General features: G+C 44.2%; 1 protein-coding gene across 1 annotated transcript in view; it reads right to left on the bottom strand.

The window, feature by feature from the left end:
* The window catches only part of PPM1H (protein phosphatase, Mg2+/Mn2+ dependent 1H), a 260,282-nt gene that overhangs the window by 134,637 nt on the left and 105,552 nt on the right, over nt 1-20,093 (bottom strand). The window contains exon 3 of the mRNA XM_047739722.1: nt 3,357-3,701. Within this exon, the coding sequence (XP_047595678.1) occupies nt 3,357-3,701 (345 nt within the window). The remainder of the gene's footprint in view (nt 1-3,356; nt 3,702-20,093) is intronic.

Below are 20,093 nucleotides of genomic sequence, written 5' to 3'. Positions count from 1 at the left end.
ATTTAATACTGAGTTTCTCCTACTACAGAGGATCAGAACAGCACAGAACCTGCAATATGTAAAGAACACCTAGAAAGAGGAAAGCTAGAAAATGACTGGCTCTTGTGAGGAAAAAATTTAGAAATGCCCAAGAAATTCCAAACGTGCCCCACTCTGAAAGGGCCAAGGAGAAACCAGCAAAACTAGGCCAACAAGGTAAGGAAATCAACTGCATGTTGGGCATTTCAAAAAACCAAAGTTTGCCTTCAAACACTGACTCTCAAAAATATCATACTGCAAAGGGGAGTAAAGAAAGAGTATCTTCTATGAGCCGGCAATGGCCTTTCAGGCCATTAAGTTGAAGGTATGCTGTGTAATTTCTGTGTTATGGGTTGTAAAGCTCACCGCCAGTAACTTAATGTTTAAGTTGGGCACATTTCTGTGACACTGAGTAGGTTTTTCCTGAAGTCCCCCACGAAGCAAAGGAAAAACAAGAGCCTCTTTCTATAATAAGACATCATCCAAACAGGGACACTTTTGAAAATAAAAGGGGACAGTATATTAATAATTGCTCTGGGCCAAAAGGCACTGACCGCCTCAGTCCCTAGGAGGACAGACAGTAGGGCCACCCTAGCAAGCACCACGCAAAGCAATGACAAATATTGTCATTTAATAAGGCCAAGCACATGGTACAATGCCTAGGTAGGCCTCCGGCATGCTGGTGGCTAGACAGACAATCTAGGAAAAACTTGAGTGTGAAGAAGCAGCTGCAGGCTGGGATGAACTGGAGATGAGATATGGCTTAAAGCCAAAAATTCATAATACAGCACACCAGGTCCTTCCAGAGCAACTCTCCAATTCACCTTCCATCCATCATTCCTAACTTTGACACCGGCTTGTTGCCTTAGGCCCATCTGGGTTCTCTGATGTAGTTGTCCATGTAAATGGCCTCCTGTGTTTTGTCTGCTTCATTTTAAACTCAATTTTTATTTTTATTACCTCATTTTTACCTGGATTAAATATTTAGTATTCTGAACATCAGGGTCAAGAAACACTTATTCCCATTAGAGCTTCTATGACAGCTGGGGAATGAGATTTTATACAAAGCCTGAGTAGTAGTCAATTTTACTACCTTGATGCTTTTTTTCCCTAAATAATGCCCCCCCACCCTCCACCCAGCATCACTTTCCCAAGGGAACACTTCCCTTCATGTCTTTACTGGATTCCTACTTCACCCTGCATTTCTTCACTCAACGTCCCTTCCACTTATATTTTACTTGTTAATACTCGTTTTTGCCTAGTTTGTTCAATGCTCTTTTCCCAATCAGGCCTAGCACAGTTAATTCTGATCAAATATTTATTGGTTGAATGAATTACATGGGCAAGTGAAATGATCTTTCTGCTGGCTAAGTCTCTAAGATAAAAATTCCAGGTCATGAACCGACTGGTTAAAAGCCAGAAAAATTTAAAAAAGACAAGAATAAGGCCCTTTACTAAGCATTTTTCTAAATAAGCCTCTCACTTCAAGTATAGTGGTTGCTAGTAACCCTTAGCCATTAATGGGCAGAAACAGCCAGAGACCGCTGCAGAGGCCTGCCTCAAGGTGACATTGGCCTCTAGTGGATAGATCTGAGAATACAGCAGGTTCAAGTAAAAGATGTCTAAGGGCATTAGCAATTACAGAAGGAAATGAGAAACCCAAAGTTTCTTTTGTTTTTCACTTCTGTCATGTCAGTTGAGCTTTTCTCCCATTAAGAGAACAGCCTACTGTCACATTTTTACCTCAATTAAATATTTAACATTCTGAACATCAGTGTCGAGAAACACTTATTCCCATCAGAGCTTCTGTGACAGCTGGGGAATGAGATTTTATATGAAGCCTGAGTAGAAGTCAACTTTACTACCTTGATTCCTTTTTTCCTAAAGAATCTTCTCCAGCTTCCTGGTGATCTTCTTGGGATTAAAGGCTACCAGACACTCCTGAGAGACAGGTGCATTTTAAGTCACCTGCTAATCAAAGGGTAAATATTTATATGACAAGGAAACACGGTGACCCAAGAGGGGATGCATAAAAGTGAGGATAGGATGCAAATACCAGGTTTGAACATATGAACTATTTTGCCTTAGAAACAAATCAGATGGCAAGGCGCTGTGCAACATTATTTTTTTCTCCTTAGCACAGAGCCTAATTGCGGAATGTGCACTCTGTGTACACTCCATTCTGGGGAGGTGCTCCTAGCTGTTCGTGCTTCATTTAACAACAGTTTGTCATCACTTCTGAATGCCCAGGGTTTTGTTGTTGTTCCTGTTGTTAAGATTTTATTTATTTACTTGAGAGAGAGAGAAAGATCACGAGCAGCAGTGGGAGGGGTGAGGAAGAAGCAGACTCCCTGTTGATCAGGGAGCTGGAATGAGGCTTGATCCCAGGACCCTGGGATCAGGACCCCAGCAAAGGCAGACACTTCACTGACTGAGTCCTCCCAAGTACCGAGTCTCCAGGCTTTAAGAATACAGCACACTCACTTTACTCATATCATTATGACATCTTTAAATACTTCTTCTCTATTACCTGGATACAGGCTGTTGCTCAGGAAAGAAAAATCTCTGGAACCAAAATAACAGCGTCAGTAGAAAGTGAGCTCAGAGAGGGAAGGGGGTGGTCCAGTGGGTGGTCCCTCTCCAGGCATAGGGTCAGGGGACACCATGAAAGCAGCTGCACTCCCTCCCTATGTGTGTTCTCAGGACTGAGCCTGAGAGGGAAGGAGGCTGAATTCTTTGATAAGACACATCCGCATTTAAACACACAAATAAATCCATGTTCCCCAGTAAAGCCAGTGATCTCGGATATTAGCCCCTTGATTCTCCTTCAGCAGGTACCTTTTTTTTTTTTTTTTAAAGCACTGAGAACCACATGGCCAATCATGGTTACAGTAGCTGTTCTCGAATCAGTTTTGTATGGGAAAGGTACTTCTGAGCACTTGACTAAAGTGCCGTTTCCCCCAAACACCTGGAATTCATACACATGTGTCCGACAGATGGCAAGGACGCTCGCGTTGCAGTTAAGTGGAATTATACCAGCTGGCATCAATGAGTCTGCAGAAAGAGAAGCCATAATGCTTACCTTTAAAAAGCCTGTTACATCATACACTATCCCTCCCTTTCATCTTCTCAATGTTGCCAGCATGCCACGCCAGGAACTCTTACTGCCACCTTCTCCTAAGAGTGGAGGCCTGTTATCAAAGGGAGACCCATGCGGAGCCACACAACTAGAGGACAGGTCAAAGACATGCCCTTCCAGGGAACCTTCTAGAAGAAGCATGGATTTGGCTTAAGCGAGGGCCTCCACCCAGACCCCTGGACCCTTCCGCGACACCTACCATTTCCTTAAACGCACTTTCCAGCGCCCCGATGACCAGGCACTCGTGAGGGATCTTCTTCTCAGTGAAGAAGCGCGAGGGCGGGGTGCTGGGGGAGCCGGGCGCCCCCACGCCTCCGCGGAGCGAGGCCGCGCGGGTCAGAGTCCGGCTGTGTGCGGGCGTGTTCTCGGGCTCCTCGCCCAGGCACGTGGGCGGCAGGACGGCAGAGTTCTTGAGAATCTCCACGATGTCCTGCAGCTGCTCCGTGACATGGTGCTGCAGCAGGTGGGAGGCCACCACCGCGGCCCCGGACCCTGCGTGACCGTCAAACAGCGACCAGTAGTGGCAGGAAACGCCTTCCGATTCCTGGGGGAGGGAGGCGACAGGGAGTGAGAACCTGGGTGGTCAGGGCCCCAGGGTCACACTGACGCAGCGAGGTGGGGCGCTCAGCGCATCCACTTCTGATCTGTCTTTGGTTGGCAAACAATGGGGGTCAAAACCCGGCAAAAAGGCTCAGGGATTTGTCACTGCTGTGATCACCCCCCGGGGGATGGAGCGGTCCTTGCTTCTCTGCCTGCAGGACGAGCCCAAATTACCAAGTAAGCTCAGCAACTACTCTGTGGCAAGATCCACCTTGATTTGATGTACGGATGTTTGATGTCAAACTCCATGCCAGCAGGCAAGTCTTTAGGAGTCCAGCTTTAACCCCCAAGTTCTCATTGTCCTCTGCAACCCCAGAGCAGGCTTGGCTTGGAGTCTTTGGAGGAAGTCAAGCTCTTTTTTGCAGATTCTTCAAGAGGAAATCAGTAGACCCATTTTTCCCCCTTTAGAGCCTTTTCACTCTCAGATACCTGCCCCATCCTCTTTGATCTACATCCTATATTTTTAGAACATGTTCTCCCCTTAGACACCCAGTCTAAGATGCAGCCAATTCTAATCTCCTTCTCTTATTTCCTGCCTCCCTCAGTTTCCCAGCTGGTACCCAACATCTTTGTTTCTTCCTCTTCCTATCCTAAAGCTACACATTCCCACGTTCCCTCACTTACCATGGATTTCGTCTCGGAGTTATTTCTAGACTATTTCAAATGAATGTTTTTAAAAACCATGTCTGAATTACACATGCCTAAGATCTTAGCTATAGGGGAAAAAAAGCTTAAATTAAATGCATTAATTACTTTATTGAATAGGTAAGATGCATTGGTAATTAAACAGGTAGGGTGTATATAACATCTACTTCTAACTACTAGCGTATACACCCCCACAGCAATAAATATCAAATCCTTTTCTAGCTAAAGCCATTAAATAAAGTTCTTTTGGTCTATCTTAGAATGATGCCAGAAGATACCACATAGTTATGGTGACATGTGCCCCTGCTCCATTTGTGCCTTTTAAATTTCACTTTTAATTCTGTGCCACGTGCTGAGAAAAAAAATGATTTTTAGTCAACAAATACTGTGCATTCCCTATGTGACAGGTGCAAAGTGGACAGGGGATAAAAAAAACTTGCTGGAAGCCATATCAGATATGGTCTGATCTTAATAATCCAGTGGGGGAAAACACATACTGATCAAATAATCACACAAACATAAGATCAGAATTCTAGTGAGGGCTACAAGGAGAGGTTCTTGGCTCCTGGTGCCTCCTGGAGGCCAGCTTGCAGAAGGGGACTTGGAGGAGGTTTCCCGGGGACATGCAGGCTAGCCTAAGAGCTGCTTAGAAATTCACAAGACAATGATGGGGAAGGAGAGACCACCAGGCAGTAGAAACAGCAGGTGTCAAGGCCCTGTGGTAGAAAGGTGCATGATGCACCTGTGGTAGGAAGGTGAGAGGAAATGAAACCATACCATGTGACTGAATAGAGGAGTGAAACAGGAAAGGCATGGGGGAGAAATGAGGCTATAGAGGGACGTGGCAGCCAGACCACTCAGTCCTCCCAGGACACATGCAGGATCTTGGCTTTAGACTAAGAGTAACAAAGACCCATTGGCTGAGGTGGGTGGGAGGGTAACAAACTTAATTTATGTTTTTAAACGATCACTCAGGCTACGCCATGAGGATTAGGAAAGAGTGAAAGTGAGGATGCCAGCTAGGAGGTGAATAACACCCTAAAAAGACATTCAAATTCAGGCAGTAACAAACACTTATGAATGAGTAAAAGCACTCGAACTCAGAGGGCAGTAGAAAGAACAAGGACTTCAGAATTAGAAGATGTGAGTTCTAATGGCATTGTCAATACCAATCAGTGGGCGTGGGAGGCAGACCAAGGTGAAAAAGGCAGTAAAGGCGTTCGACCCTGGCTGGGTCACTCCAGAGCCGGACATCCCTGGTGCTCAGCTGGACCATGTCTGCCTAGTACATAAGCAGCAGGCGTTAGCTCGCTCACAGGGAGTGGGTATTTAGCAAGGGTGAACGGTGATTTATGCCTGCGGAGTAGATAAGTAGTCTCCCTTGTGTGTGACTGCTATGACTACCATGGTTTCACCTCAGTCACTTTCTGAGCTTTAGTTCTTCACCAACATGAGAAGCTACTGTAGAAGAGTCCAATGCCTCTGCTAAACTCCGAAAGTCCAATAATCAAGAAGTATCAATCCATGTCACGGGGGGAGGTGAGGGAAGAAGCTGGGCCCTGAAGATGGGACAAGAAGAACTGGGAGGGAATGAGAGCTGATAGAGCAGCCAGTTGAGGAAAATACCAGGAGGCTTGGGCTGTGTGTCTGACTATGGTACTTGCTTACCTAGTATCCACTCTTTTGGGTGGAACTTCCAGGAAAGCTATTCTTTTCCTGATAAAAGGAACAGCTCAAGTGGCCTGGCCTTTGCCCTTTACCCGTCTCTGCTTCCTTCCTGCCTGGGTCACAGAAGCAACACCTGGAGGTAGAGTAACCCTCTTGCAAAACCGGCTGAAACCTGCTGTTCGAGGTAGTGGGACAGGAAATCTGAAGGAGCCAGGGCCCTTGGTGTCTTGCTTGGGATGCCACACGGGCCCTCAACAGCCTGCCTTCTGGGCTCCCTGTCTGCGGGCTTCATGACATTTTGATAAGCCGCTGTTGCCAGCTTCTGTAACAAGAGCTGGCCACAAGGAGATGAAAGGAGGTGCATGTTTATCTAGTATTCTGGGACCTGGGGCATGCATGGCGGGAAGGAGAAGTGAGAGATAAGGAATGCAAGAGCACACAAAAGAAGAATGAAAAGTAGGTAGAAGTGGCTATCAACCAGGAATAAAACTGAAACCCCTGGAAAAAGTTCTTAATGTAGGGCATCTGTGGATAGAATTCAGTGAACCTATATTTTCACCAGCCTCTAAAATTTAGCATTTCCTCTTATTATGAATGCGAGGCAATGAAGCATCACGGGATTAGCAATTCCTATGACCTGGTCACCAAGAGAAACAATGACTGTCATTCTACACAGCCTGAATTTTTTGCTCATTATTACTTTGCAGTAGTCGGAGTTATTACACTCACCATGAGCCCTTGTTACTTGCTGTATTAGTAAAGTACATATTGCCATATTACACCCTCACAACTAGGGAAAAGTGGCAAAAGAAAGGGATTTTTTGCTTATCACATCTAATTCCCCAAAAGTCCCAAGGCTGCTTGAGTAAAAACTGCCCACACAGTCCTTCTGCACCCAATTTAAATGAAAAACCCAGCAAACACTGTTAAGGAAGCTGTGGGCGGGGCCAGTAAGGGACGAAATAGGACCAGCTGTGTCCATGACTCAGATTCTGTTACACCTAAAGTATCATATTTCTAGAATCATGATTTGATTCAAAGAAGATCAGACCCCATGAAATAACGAGGCACACGGCAATGCAATGCTACTATATTTTTGAAAAGCAACTCTGACATTTTTCTGATGAGTAATCCAACCATTTCCTTCAACAAGGCAAAGCATTCTAAAAAGGCACCGCAGCAACAACCCACTGTTGAACTCTCTGGGCAATTTTTAAGCAGTCAAGAGAAAAACCAGACTGGGGGACTTCTGAAACAGGACCGAGAAGGGCAACACCCAGCTTCGGAGAACACCTTAGCACAGCAGGGCTAGAAACGCTGGCATAGCTAACGTTTAAAATGCAATTAATCATTTTCACAGTGAAAACTTGTAAGACATAGTTTTTCGACAAAGAAAGTTTGTTTCTAACTAGATACTGAATAAATCCAGCACTGTTGGATGCACGGTTCACTCCCAGCCCAATTCAGTCAGTTTCTCTGAAGGTGGAGCCCTACCACTGATCGTTTATTTAAGCTCCCCAGGGGATTCTAAAGTGCTCCCCAAATTGAGAACCCCCGTACTAACAGAAGGGGGTTCAAGCAGTTCCAGAACCAAGCAGTTCCGGAGACCCTCATCCTAGTCTCAAATCTGCCATTCTCTGTGTGACCTTGGAGGAGTCACTCACATCGCCCTGAACTGACCAGAACAGCAGGGTCCAGACTGTGTTTCGTGTTTCCAAACTGTACCACTTAGGAAAGAGGAAGTGGGCGTTTAAAGGATAAGTCCCGGGGCGCCTGGGTGGCTCAGTGGGTTAAAGCCTCTGCCTTCGGCTCAGGTCATGATCCCAGGGTCCTGGGATCGAGCCCCGCATCGGGCTCTCCGCTCAGCAGGGAGCCTGCTTCCCTTCCTCTCTCTCTGGCTGCCTCTCCACCTACCTGTGATCTCTGTCTGTCAAATAAATAAATAAAATCTTAAAAAAAAAAAAAAAAAAAAAGGATAAGTCCCGCTGACGGTTATTTCAACCAGAGCAGCACAGATGCATCGGTTACAAACATCAGGGGTTTGCAGAAGACTTTGGACAAAAGGAATCAACTGCTGAGGACAATTTTTGAAAGCTTTTGAACTAGGTAAAACCAAATTCATCAAGAGACTTCAAAATCTTCAGTGTCCATCTGTGGCACAGAACTTCAAGTGAGAGATCTATTATTTGGGAAACTACAGCCACCAAGTGGGCCCTCTCCCACATGCTCTAGATGCCAACTTAGCTCTTAATGCCTAAGAGATCATCAGGTCACAGAAACATCGAGTTATGGGGCCACAGCACTCTTCCCGTCATGTAATAAACCTTACACAGCAGGGAGTATTCTAAATGCTTTATCAGTATTAGCACATTTAATCCTACCACAACCCATCCTGGGAGTAGCCACCCTATGATGTGTGGTAATTATTCCCAATTTATAGAGGTGGAAAAGGAGGGACAGAGAGTCTCACTGTTCAAGATGACCACCTAGTAAGGGATGCAGCTGGGAGCAGGCTCCACGCTCTGAGCCATCAGCTCCTTGCCTAGCTGAATACCCTCACACACACTCCGCCTGCTCCTGGAGGGAATGCTTGCTCTCCTGTACACATGCCTCTTGGATCTGCTTTTCCTCTCTGCATCCCGAGTTGTAACCAGAGTGATTTTTTTCCTAAAACCCCAAATCTGACCATATTTCTTTGGCCAGCCTAACTTCCTCCTTCGAAGGCTGGCTCCAGTGTTTGAGCCAGTTTGCAGTCTCTAATGTAGTCTTTGATGGTCTCCCCACATTCTGTCACTTCAAATCTCACCCACCAAACTATGGCACTTGTAGCTCATCACAAACCACCCCCATCCTTTGCCTGAGTCCCCCCTCCCCCCAGCCCCCACCTATCTCTCAGTACACATCTTAAATTTCACCTCCTTCTGGGAGCTCCCACTGCATCCTGAGCCCACCCTTACAGCAGCACTCATCAAATTGTGCATGTCTGTCTGGTCACCTGTTTGGGCGATGATCGACTGAAAGACTATTCTAGAAAAAAGGAGCAACTAACAGGCAGTGCAGGTGTAAAGGGGACTTTATATGGCCTATGTGGACAGTGGCCTCATTAAGACCAGCCTTGAGGGCTAAGGCTGGAGGGAGATTCTGGGGTCAAGGCAGACCAAGGAACTTCAATGTGAAATGCCTCTATGTGGAAGAACAAGGTGACAGCAGGCTTAAGGGGTGCCAATCCCATGGCATTCTGCGATGTGCTACCAAGAAGGAAGCACTAGAATTTAGGAGGCTCACAGAGAACTGCCCTGAGGCAAAGACGGCCTAGGTCGGGATCGATGGACCTAGAGAGGAGACTAAAGAATTCACAAGACACTTCAAAGAGCAGTATAAGGCTGGAATGGGCTGCGTGTGTTTGAAATGGAACCAGGATCATAACAAAGAATTCAAATCTACTTTTGAAAGTGGCATGATCAAACAGGACATGCCATACATTGATTTTGAAAAAGATACAAGGACCCCCTTCTCCCGCACCCCCTTCTCTATTCAAAACAGTGCCGTCAAATGTCATCAGGTAGGAACGTATGGTTTGATGTATAAAGTCTGATCTGAGAACCTTGAGGAAAGAACAATTCCTAAACGTCACACCCACATCAAGGGCCCTGATCAATGTCAGGGGTCAATCTGCAAGAGAGGTCTGAAAGATCACAAGTAGTATGAACATGATGCTTTCAAGTGTCTCAAATGTTCAACTTAATTGCAAACACACATCTATTTCATCATTGCATAGACTAGAACCTTCAGTGACTCCCTACTGCCCTGGGTCTCCTATGTGCTCGCATGGCTTATGGGTCCTACATGATCTAGTTGCTACTCCTTCCCCAGGGCCCTCTCTTGCTCTTTGTCAGTGGTCCTGATCGAGGCAGCCTAGATGTAGGGCCCCAGGAATCTCACAGGTGCTCCAAGGAAACCAAAGGGACAAGACGCGGCCTTCTCTTCCTGTACCTGACTTGCTGAGTCTTATGGGCCTATAGGACCAGTTTAATATACACACACTATTCCCTTCTAAGCTATGGAGACTTTTTTTTTCCCCAAGGAAGATTACAAAAAAGCAAAACATAAATCATATCCATCTCTCTGGAGCATATGCTGAAAACCACACCCTTTCTTCAGCTCCCATACACTGCTGGAATGCATGTACAATCCAGCATTGCTATATCCTTTGAACCACTGGCTAAAAGGCTAGGCATGCATGTGGGAAGAGGGAGAGCTGTGTTCACCACCTGCTTGGCTCAAGCAAAGGCACCAAAGAGGGAAGCGAAGGCTTCCTCTGCACACCCACCACACACACCCACCTCCTACCCGTCACACCGTTAGTCACTTTAGAAGGCATACATCCTCAGTTTGGTATTACCTCAGAGAACACCATTCTGAGTTTAAATGGTAAATACAGGGTTTCATGTTTTACATATTCTAACAGTACAAGGCTAACTTCATCACCAGTGAAAATATACCAACACACCAGTGATTTTAAAAGTTGGGTCAGGGGCACCTGGGTGGCTCAGTGGTTTAAGCCTCTGCCTTCGGCTCAGGTCATGATCTCAGGATCCTTGGATTGAGCACCACATCGGGCTCTCTGCTCAGCAGGGAGCCTACTTTCCCCTCTCTCTCTGCCTGCCTCTCTGCCTACTTGTGATCTCTGTCAAATAAATAAATAAAATCTTAAAAAAAAAAAAGTTGGGTCATTTACGTAATGCACTTTCAGATGAGTTAATACAAATCCTATCTGTTGTGATATGTCTTAGCACAGAAAGAGCAGAGGTTTTAAACCAAGACCACCCTGGGTTTGGGAATTTACTACTCTGTGATCTTGGGCACATTTCTTAACTCCTCTCACCTGTTTCCTTATTTAAGAACAAGATGAAACTAGGACACAGACAGTAAGGATTCATTCATTTAATGTGTGTCTCAGAGTCTCTTATGTGCCAGGCTTATGCTGGACACTGGGGAGGTAGGAGAGAGGAAGAAAAAACCAAACTCCTGAGGCTAACAGTCTAAAACGTGAATAGGTAACTACAAGTGTGCTAGACAGGGGGAGCGTGGGGTGCCAGAGGAGTGGATAATATGTAATAAATGTCCAGACAATTGTGGGTTATGGCAGGGGGAAAGAGTAGGACCATAAAAAAAGAACACGAGGAAGTGATTTACAGTGATGGGAATGTTGTATCCTGATTGATGATTATATGAATCTACATATATGTTGAAAACATAAAACTGCACACCAAAAGGTTAATTGTACATATAATTTTTTAAAGATTTTATTTATTTATTTATTTATTTGTTTGTTTGTTTGTTTGTTTGACAGAGATCACAAGCAGGCAGAGAGGCAGGCAGAGAGAGAGAGAGGAAGGGAAGCAGGCTCCCCGCTGGGCAGAGAGCCCGACCTGGGGCTTGATCCCAGAACCATGGGACCACGACCGGAGCTGAAGGCAGAAGTGTCCAGCATCTAAAAGAACAACAACAACAACAAAAACAAAACCCTACAACAGTAATTACTTATACTCACTATTAAATGGCCTGGGGAACAATGAGCAGGCAGGGCGCAGTAAGAGCTCCTGTAACCAGGGAGATCAAGCCACACTTTAGCTCCTTACTTTTGACTCTGCCAGATGGGTGCTCATGTCCCTCCACCATACAGTTTTTTTGTTTTGTTTTTTTTTTTTAGGATTTATTTATTTACTTGACACACACACACACACACAGACAGTGAGAGAGGGAATACAACAGGGGGAGTGGGAGAGGGAGAAGCAGGTCTCCCACTGAGCGGGACGCTTAATGACTGAGCCACCCAGATGACCCTGTACAGCTTCTGTTATTTCTTTTCTTAAATTACTTCCCCTCTGAGAAGTCTGAATTCTAAGGATGCCTGATGATTACCTACCATGTTTAATCCCCCCGACACCACCATAAAATGGGCATCATTATCCCACTTCACCAGGGATTTAACCAGGGCACTGTTAAGTGACTCCTGTGATGGGGTGATGCCAGGATTTGAACCCAGTCCTTCGGATTCCAAGCTGGGGAGGGGATCTTTCCATTTCCCAGTACATATAACTTTGTGTCATTATCTCCCTGGCTTCTGTCCCTCTGTAGCCTTTAGTACTTCGGCACCATTTTCCCTTGCTGCTTATTAGAAATTGCATACACATCCTGGGCCATCAGCTGATTACCAAAACTTTGGACAGTGGCCCTGCATTCATCTCTGGTAGTATCAGAAAACGTCGCTGGGGCACCAGCCCCGGATGCCAAGTTCTACGCCTGAAAAGTCAACCCTCTCAAATTTAGAGTAACATGCTCTTGACATAATGAATTTCAAAATTAGTATTATGTTTTAACAAGTGTTTACCTTGTTTTTGCTCCTGATGAACAGGAGTTAAACAGGTACTCCACTTTAAGAAAAGCAATATCAGACCTTTTCCTGACTGACCACACACTTACATTTTGCAGCCATCACTTAATGTCTTACAAAAGAGCAACTCTGCAGCAGTTTTCTTATTGCATTCTGATTTACTGCCCCCTCCAAAAAAAAAAAGTCTTGTATGTAACTGAGAACACACACACACACACACACACACACTCTCTCTCTCTCTCTCTCTCTCTCTCCTCCACCCCTTTTCAGGAATACAGGTGCAGCCAGATGAAGGAAGATTTCAGAAGGCTGACAAACTGGGAGCTTCAAGTATACTGTCTCTCTTTCAGGATTTCTCTGAAGCAGGCCTGACGTTACAACCCTCTTTTGCAGAAGTTGTAGAAACTGACTTCTAAAAATATTTGCTTATTCCCTTTTCCCCATTTTCACAATCATCTATAATGCCAGAACTTAGATTAATGAGTTAAAGGCCCCCTTGGGCCTTTCAACAAGCTAAGCCTGCTCCCAACAGAAACGCACCCAGCGAACCGGCTACTGACAAAATTTCGGACGCAAGCGGCTCGCACCCATTCAGCTTCCGGGGCACTGACAGCACAGCGAATCCAGGGGGTCAGAAATCAGTAGCCTAAACTGAAGCTCTGTCAAAAAAGGAGCCACAGAATGTGCACCTCAACTCCGGGGAACCCACAGGCTCAAGAGCCTTGGTGAGCCCCCCTGGGGGGCGGTGAGGAAGCCCCTCCTGTGGTGTGCGGACAAAAAAAGGGGAGATGCTAGACAAAACCTCAGACATTTCCTGTGGAGCCTGACAGAAGTGCTGAGAGGTGAGGCAGGAAACACAAAGAAAACCAAGGAATGAGGCTTGACACATTTGTTCCCGTCATGGGGCCCAGAGCGCCCGGTTCTCTCTCGCTCTGGAGCTCTCCCAGCGTGCGAGCCCCCGTCCGGCGCCCCGCCAGCCGCCAGAGAGCGCGCTAAGCTGAGGGGGACTTACAAGTGACCCGTCAGTGCGTTGCGGCAACATGATCAAGTCTTTCATGTTTTTTCTCCTCAAGCCGGAGAAGAAATGAAGCTTTGCTGTTTTCCTCACAGAAACTGACACCGGCGCCCTCCGGTGGTGTGAAGTCAGCAGACTCGGCGGCGGGCCTGACGCGGGCCTTCTGACGCACACGCGGCCTGGGCACATCTCGCCTCACTGCCCGGTCCGTGTGTGCCCAGCCCCGCTGAGCGGGGCCCGTGCGACCTGTTACTGAGTTTTTAACTAAATCGTCCCTCCCAACGTGGGCAACAGGTTTTTAAAAAAATCCCTGGGCAGAAACTGCTGGTAGAAAACACGAGCAAATGAGAACATGTCACAGCTAGCACATCTTACTCCAAGTACTGGCAATCTAGTCATATCTGACAACAGTAATAATCGTTCTAATCCAAAGTCTCTGAAATGCTCAAAGAGACCGCTGAAATATGGAATTATACTTGTTATTGTTAATGATGAATTCTGCCTTGAGATACCTAATGGGAACATGAAGTCTTTGCTCTTAGTAAGACAGACCAGTTACTGTGGGAAAAATATTTAGAACAATGCCTGGCAGATGATAAAAATCATATGACTGTTAGCAGTTATTTTAAAACGTTGACTTTTCATCTTTACTGACTTTATTTTTTTAATATTAATATATTTTTATAATTACTCCATGTACATTACATGATATGTACCAGTATAGTTATATAGCATTAAATGAGCAAATACGTTAGGGGTACATACTCATACACATGGTATGGAGACTGCTACTCTAGAAATAGTTTTCTATGGAAATAAGGGGTTCTCCTCTTAGCTATCTACCCTGAAGACACGAGTAACTCAGCTCATTTGACACTCATCTTCCCGTCCCTACATCGTATGGCTCTGGAATTTAGAAATAGACGGAGGGGCCATATCGATAACATGAAAATAACATGAATAACATGAAAATCAGTAACATGAAAAGAATACCACAAAGAGTTCCACTCAAAGTGGAAATCCCACTTTGAGTTAAATCCCATGGGTGTTTTTACAGGATTCATACGAGCACAGGATGTTTTTGCCTGCCTCCTTTCTCACTGCCAAAGGAAAAGAATTACTATTTCCCATTGGGCAATCAGAAAATTGTCATAATCTTCTGATTCCCCACTCTCAGCTACTATATGGCTTGACTGCCATAGTTTCTGGCCAGTTTTCAAAGCATCACAATGAAGATGTCAGAATCTAGAGGATCTGTTTTAGGCGTTTTATCCACAGGGCTTGGTTGAACTCTCCAATTCTGATCCTCAGGGTGACACAGCAAAGGGAGAAAAGTAAGCCAATGTCCAAGCAGATGCAGGAAATTTGAGTAACTTCATGCAAGGCATCCCTAGGGCCCACCCTCTATTGCTGTGCACTTGGCATCATGTCCTTGTAGCATACTCTGTTTTTTACCATACCTCTTTTTGTCTGAATTATTAAGATGTTTTGTTCCCCAGTAGAAAAGAATGCTTAATTTCATAGACTTAAAAATGAGGACTGCTTCCTCAGGATCTGACATTATGAAATGCAGATTTGTTTCAATCCTTCCACTTTCTGAAACAGTAAGATGTAGGACACATCTAGTAGTTTGGTTTTTGTTATTAAATGGCAATTTAGTCTCTTTGTTAAATTTTTATTTTTAAAAAGTTTTTAATTAAAGAATTTATTCATGTATAATTAACATACAATGTTATATTCATTTCAGGTGCTCAATATGGTGATTCAACAATTTTCTACATCACTTGGTGCTCATCATGACAAGGGTATTCTTGATCCCCTTTGTCTCTTTTACCCATCCCCCCACTCTCCTCCCTTCTGGCAACCACCAGTTTGCTCTCTGTACTTAAGAGTCTTTTCTTTTTTTTTTATGGGACGCCTGGGTGGCTCAGTTGGTTGGGCGGCTGCCTTCGGCTCAGGTCATGATCCCGGCGTCCTGGGATCGAGTCCCACATCGGGCTCCTTGCTCAGCAGGGAACCTGCTTCTCCCTCTGTCTCTGCCTGCCTCTCTGCCTACTTGTGATCTCTCTCTCTCTCTCTCTCTCTGACAAATAAATAAATAAAATCTTTAAATAAAAAAAGAGTCTTTTCATCTTTTTTATTTGTTCATTTGTTTGGGTTCTTAAATTAAAGAAATGAGTGAAATCATAGAATAGTTGTCTTGCTCTAACTTATTTCACTTAACATTATACCCTCCAGATTCATCTATGTTGTTGTAAACGGCAAGATCTCATTCTTTTTTATGGCTGAGTAATATTCACTTGTGTATATACACACATACATATTACATCTTCTTTATCCACTCATATATTTTTAAGGATTTTATTTACTTGACAAGGAGAGAGATCACAAGTAGGCAGAGAGGCAGGCAGAGGGCAGGGGTGGGGAGGGGAGCAGGCTCCCCACTGATCAGGGAACCTGATGCAGGGCTCAATCCCAGGACCCTGAGATCATGACCTGAGCTGGAGGCAGGGGCTTAACCTACTGAGCCACCCAGGTGGCCCCTTTATCTATTCATCTTATCGATGCTTCCATATCCTGGTCTGCTTCCATATCTTGGCTATTGTAAATAACACGGCAATAAACATAAGGATGCCTACATCTTTTCAAATTCAGGATTTCATTTTCTTTGAGTAAATACCCAGGAGAATTATTGGATATGGTAATTCTATTTTTAAATTGAGGAACCGGTACTGTTTTCCACAGTGACTGCACCAATTTTCATTCCCACTGACAATGCATAAGGTTCTTTTTTTTTCCACATCCTCGCCAACAATTGCTTTTTCTTTTTAAATTTTAGTCGTTTTGTCCCATCTTATTTTTTTTCATTCTGTCCCACTGTAAGAACATTATTAAATAAATATTAATTTCTGAGAGATAGAAATATGTTTGTGACAGTTTTGGCTAAGTTGTGTTGTGGTTTTAGACTCAAAAATTACCTCAAGTGTTCCCAAACTATTATTTTACACATCAAAACTCCCCCTAAACCAGGTTACAGTAAGGGGTGCTAGGGTCACTCAGTTGAGCATCTGACTCTTGATTTCAGCTCAGGTCATGGTCTCAGGGTCATGATGTCGGGCTCTGCACTGGGCAGAGATTCTATCTCTCTCCCTCTGACCCTTCCCCCCTCAAAAAAAGACAGGTTATGGTGAAAACATAAGTAATGTGAAGTAATACTGAAATGCAGCTACAAACTCTGCTATTAGAACAACAACAGATAACATTACTTAAACTACATCTATTATAGGTGAGGTAGTATTCTAAGCACTTTTCATATTTTTAACTCATTTAGTTCAAACAACCCTATGAGGTAGGAGCTATTATCTGGAGTGTAACAGATGAGGAAATTGAGGCACTGGGAGGGCAACTCATTTGCACAAGGTAACTAACATCTAGTAAGTGGCAGCACAAGGATTCAAACTTAGACACACATTATTATCCAATCAGAAGACTTCTTCTTCTTGCCATGGTTTCATGCAAACAACAGTTTTTCTATAAGTTATCAAGGAAAAAATGGACTATAAGCACAATAAGGGGATAAGCAATTTCATTTCCATTCTGTTCTTCAGCTGAGTCAGTAAGAGCTATTATCCAGTTTCTGAACTGAAAGAAGAAATTGCTCAGTAAGTCCTAAATCAGGGGCACCTCGGTGGGTCAGCTGTTAAGGGTCTGCCTTCGACTGAGATCATGATCCCAGGGTCCTCGGATCAAGCCCCACACTGGGTTCCCTGCTCAGTGGGGAAGTCTGCTTCTCCCTTTCCCATTGCCCCTCCTACCCACCTCTCTCAAATAAATAAAATCTTTAAAAAACAACTCCTAAATCAAAAGAGAAATCATAATAGGAATGAGAAAATATTTGGCATCAAATTATACTGAAATTATACACATCATTAGGAGTTATTCCTTTATTGCAGCCTTTTCCAAGAAGATTCTCTGCCACATTTCCCAGCAGTTAATGGATAAGGAGGCAGCATGTCACCAGAGACCAGACTGCCCCAGTTGACTCCAAGCTGCACACATTACAGCTCTGTGTGTCTACTTTCTCATCAGTAAAATAAAGATAATGATAGTGCATACTTCTGAACATATTATCAGGTTAAATGAATCAATACTGGGGAAAGGACTGAGATCAGTATCGTGTCTGGCACATGAATGAGGAGAATTGTATTAAAGAAAAAGGAAGAAGAAAAATTCTCAAGAGGTTATCACTCTTGCCAATGTTCTTCCCATCTAAAGCTGTGGGGAAATGAAATTACAGTGAAACGAGGAAAAGTCTCCATCTTAGCATCATCTATTTTCCTTTAGCCTTAAGGTGTGCTGTAGTGGGAAAAAGTCTACTGTGGAATGAAGTTCAAGTTGCCTTCCCAACTACTATGGACATCTTGGTCAAACCCAGTCTTCAGAGAAAACCAACACCCACTGAGGAGGGAACTCTGACATCGGCCTGGTTCTAAAGTCACCCTTCTTCATCACTGGCAACAGTTTGAGTCCCTAGAACCAAGAGAGAAGAGTTTTGAGAGAAACTACTGTCCTGCTTCAGAAAATCCAAGGGGATAAATAAAAAGGTTATGTTTTCTTGACTTGCACAAAACAAAGTCCTTAACTAGAAGGAAAATTCAGAGTAATACATACAATGAGAAAAAGAAAAAGCTCCTCCCATTGGTTTTTTTTTAAATATTTTATTTATTTATTTGAGAGAGAGAGAGAGAGAGAGAGACAGTGAGAGAGACCATGAGCGAGGAGGAGGTCAGAGGGAGAAGCAGACTCCCCGTGGAGCTGGGAGCCCGATGTGGGACTCGATCCCGGGACTCCAGGATCATGACCTGAGCTGAAGGCAGTCGCTTAACCAACTGAGCCACCCAGGCGCCCCTCCCATTGTTTTTTATAGCTGACATGACTCCAGGAAGCAGACTGCCAAATGAGGGTCAAATATTCCAGAAGGGCTGGAACCATCAGCAACCTTCATTAATGCTCTTGGGGGTGGAGCAGTGAACGAGTCCTTCTTATAGAAAACAAGGGAAAAAAGTGGCAAATCTTCCATTCAAAGAGTTGAAATATCCCCTTCTCATTTCCCTTTCACCTCTCCCCACCCCAATTTGATCCTACTTGCCTTGAATTCCCATAGTACTGTCCTATCCTCCAAGGAGAAAGATAATCAGCTTTCCTCTCCCCTGCTGATGATCTTGGCCACAATGTGGACACAGCCATCTCCTGTTATTGTAATTAGAGACTGAACTAACAGATACAGAAACCCCATACTTTGATGTGTTTTGACTAGATTAAAAAACATAAGGGTGCTCCTAAGGAAAGAGACTTGGAATGCATGAATCCACAGTCCGGTCTTAAGCCAGAAACAATCTGTTCTAAATAGGCAGTCGGGGGGGGGGGGGATGGGGAGGAAGTCCTGGTTATTGCCACAATGTCCTATCTCCCACCTACATAACTTAAGAGTACAAGAGCTTCTTTTCTTAATATGAAGGCTCCACGGTGCCCTTAGGAGTGAACTTCTTCTCCCTCCTCAGAGAAATCAGCTAGTATTTCCGTCTTTTTACCTCATTGCTAAAATGACCAGACACTTGAGAAATGAAAAAGCAAAAGCCTTTAGGAAAGTTACGTTTTCCCTAGCATGGGGTCCCTCGGTATGGCAGATAAAGACTGCTTCAAATCTCCCAAAGCAGAGAAAACATAGTCGTGGTGATTAGTTCCTACAAATCTTGATCCAGTTAATTAAATTTCCTTCAGTGGGAAGCAGGTAGGAGGCTACTGGTTAAGGTGTTGCACTCAACAAGCTTACAGCATCTTTCCTAAGAGAAAATTCTGAGAGTCCTTCAGAAATGCTAGCATTTTTATATTCCCTCTTTCCTACCACCCACCCTGTGTCCCCAAATCATTAGGGGCACAGGAATGTGAGCAGGCTTGCACACTGTCACAGAGTACCTGTTTCCTGCCAGCCTGCCTGAGGGATTATGGCTCCTCGAACATAAAGCACCCAAAGGGATGCAGGCACTGGAAAATTCCACCCTGAACTTGTCATAGAAAATACCCTTCTCTACTTTATAGCCTCTTCATTAGAAATCTCAAGATTTCTCTTCCTTATGCCTCAAAAACGAAATATTTTCTTCATTTCACTGTCACTAATTCTAAAATTAAAAAAAAACTATTATTATTTTTATAAGGGAAAACACAGTAATTCAACTGTATCCCTTGCATTCTTTATGCTAAAATACTATAGCGCAGAACACATTGAAATTTCTATTTGTATCTCTTTTAAGCTTTAGGGCTTCTTTCGAACATTGCTTCTTTAGCTCCCAATGTATTGTTTTTATATGTAGAAGGAAACTGAAATTAACTTGTGATTTCCTGAAAGGTGCTGCTGTCAAGAACTCAGCAAGTACTGTAGGAAACAACACTCCTTCAGTGAATGCCTCATGGAAGGGAGGCAGAACATAGTTCATATTATTTCCTCCACCAATTTTTTTAAGGTTTGTTTTAATAAGAGGATTAACTATTGACTCCTTTGACTAAAAAGATTACTTGTCCTAATAGGATAAAATAATTCTCTGAGTTGGCAT

This window comes from Lutra lutra, chromosome 8 (genome assembly GCF_902655055.1).
Source record: "Lutra lutra chromosome 8, mLutLut1.2, whole genome shotgun sequence".
Taxonomy (NCBI): domain Eukaryota; kingdom Metazoa; phylum Chordata; class Mammalia; order Carnivora; family Mustelidae; genus Lutra; species Lutra lutra.
The sequence above is the reverse complement of the archived record's forward strand: the minus strand, read 5'-3'. Positions and strand labels throughout refer to the sequence as shown.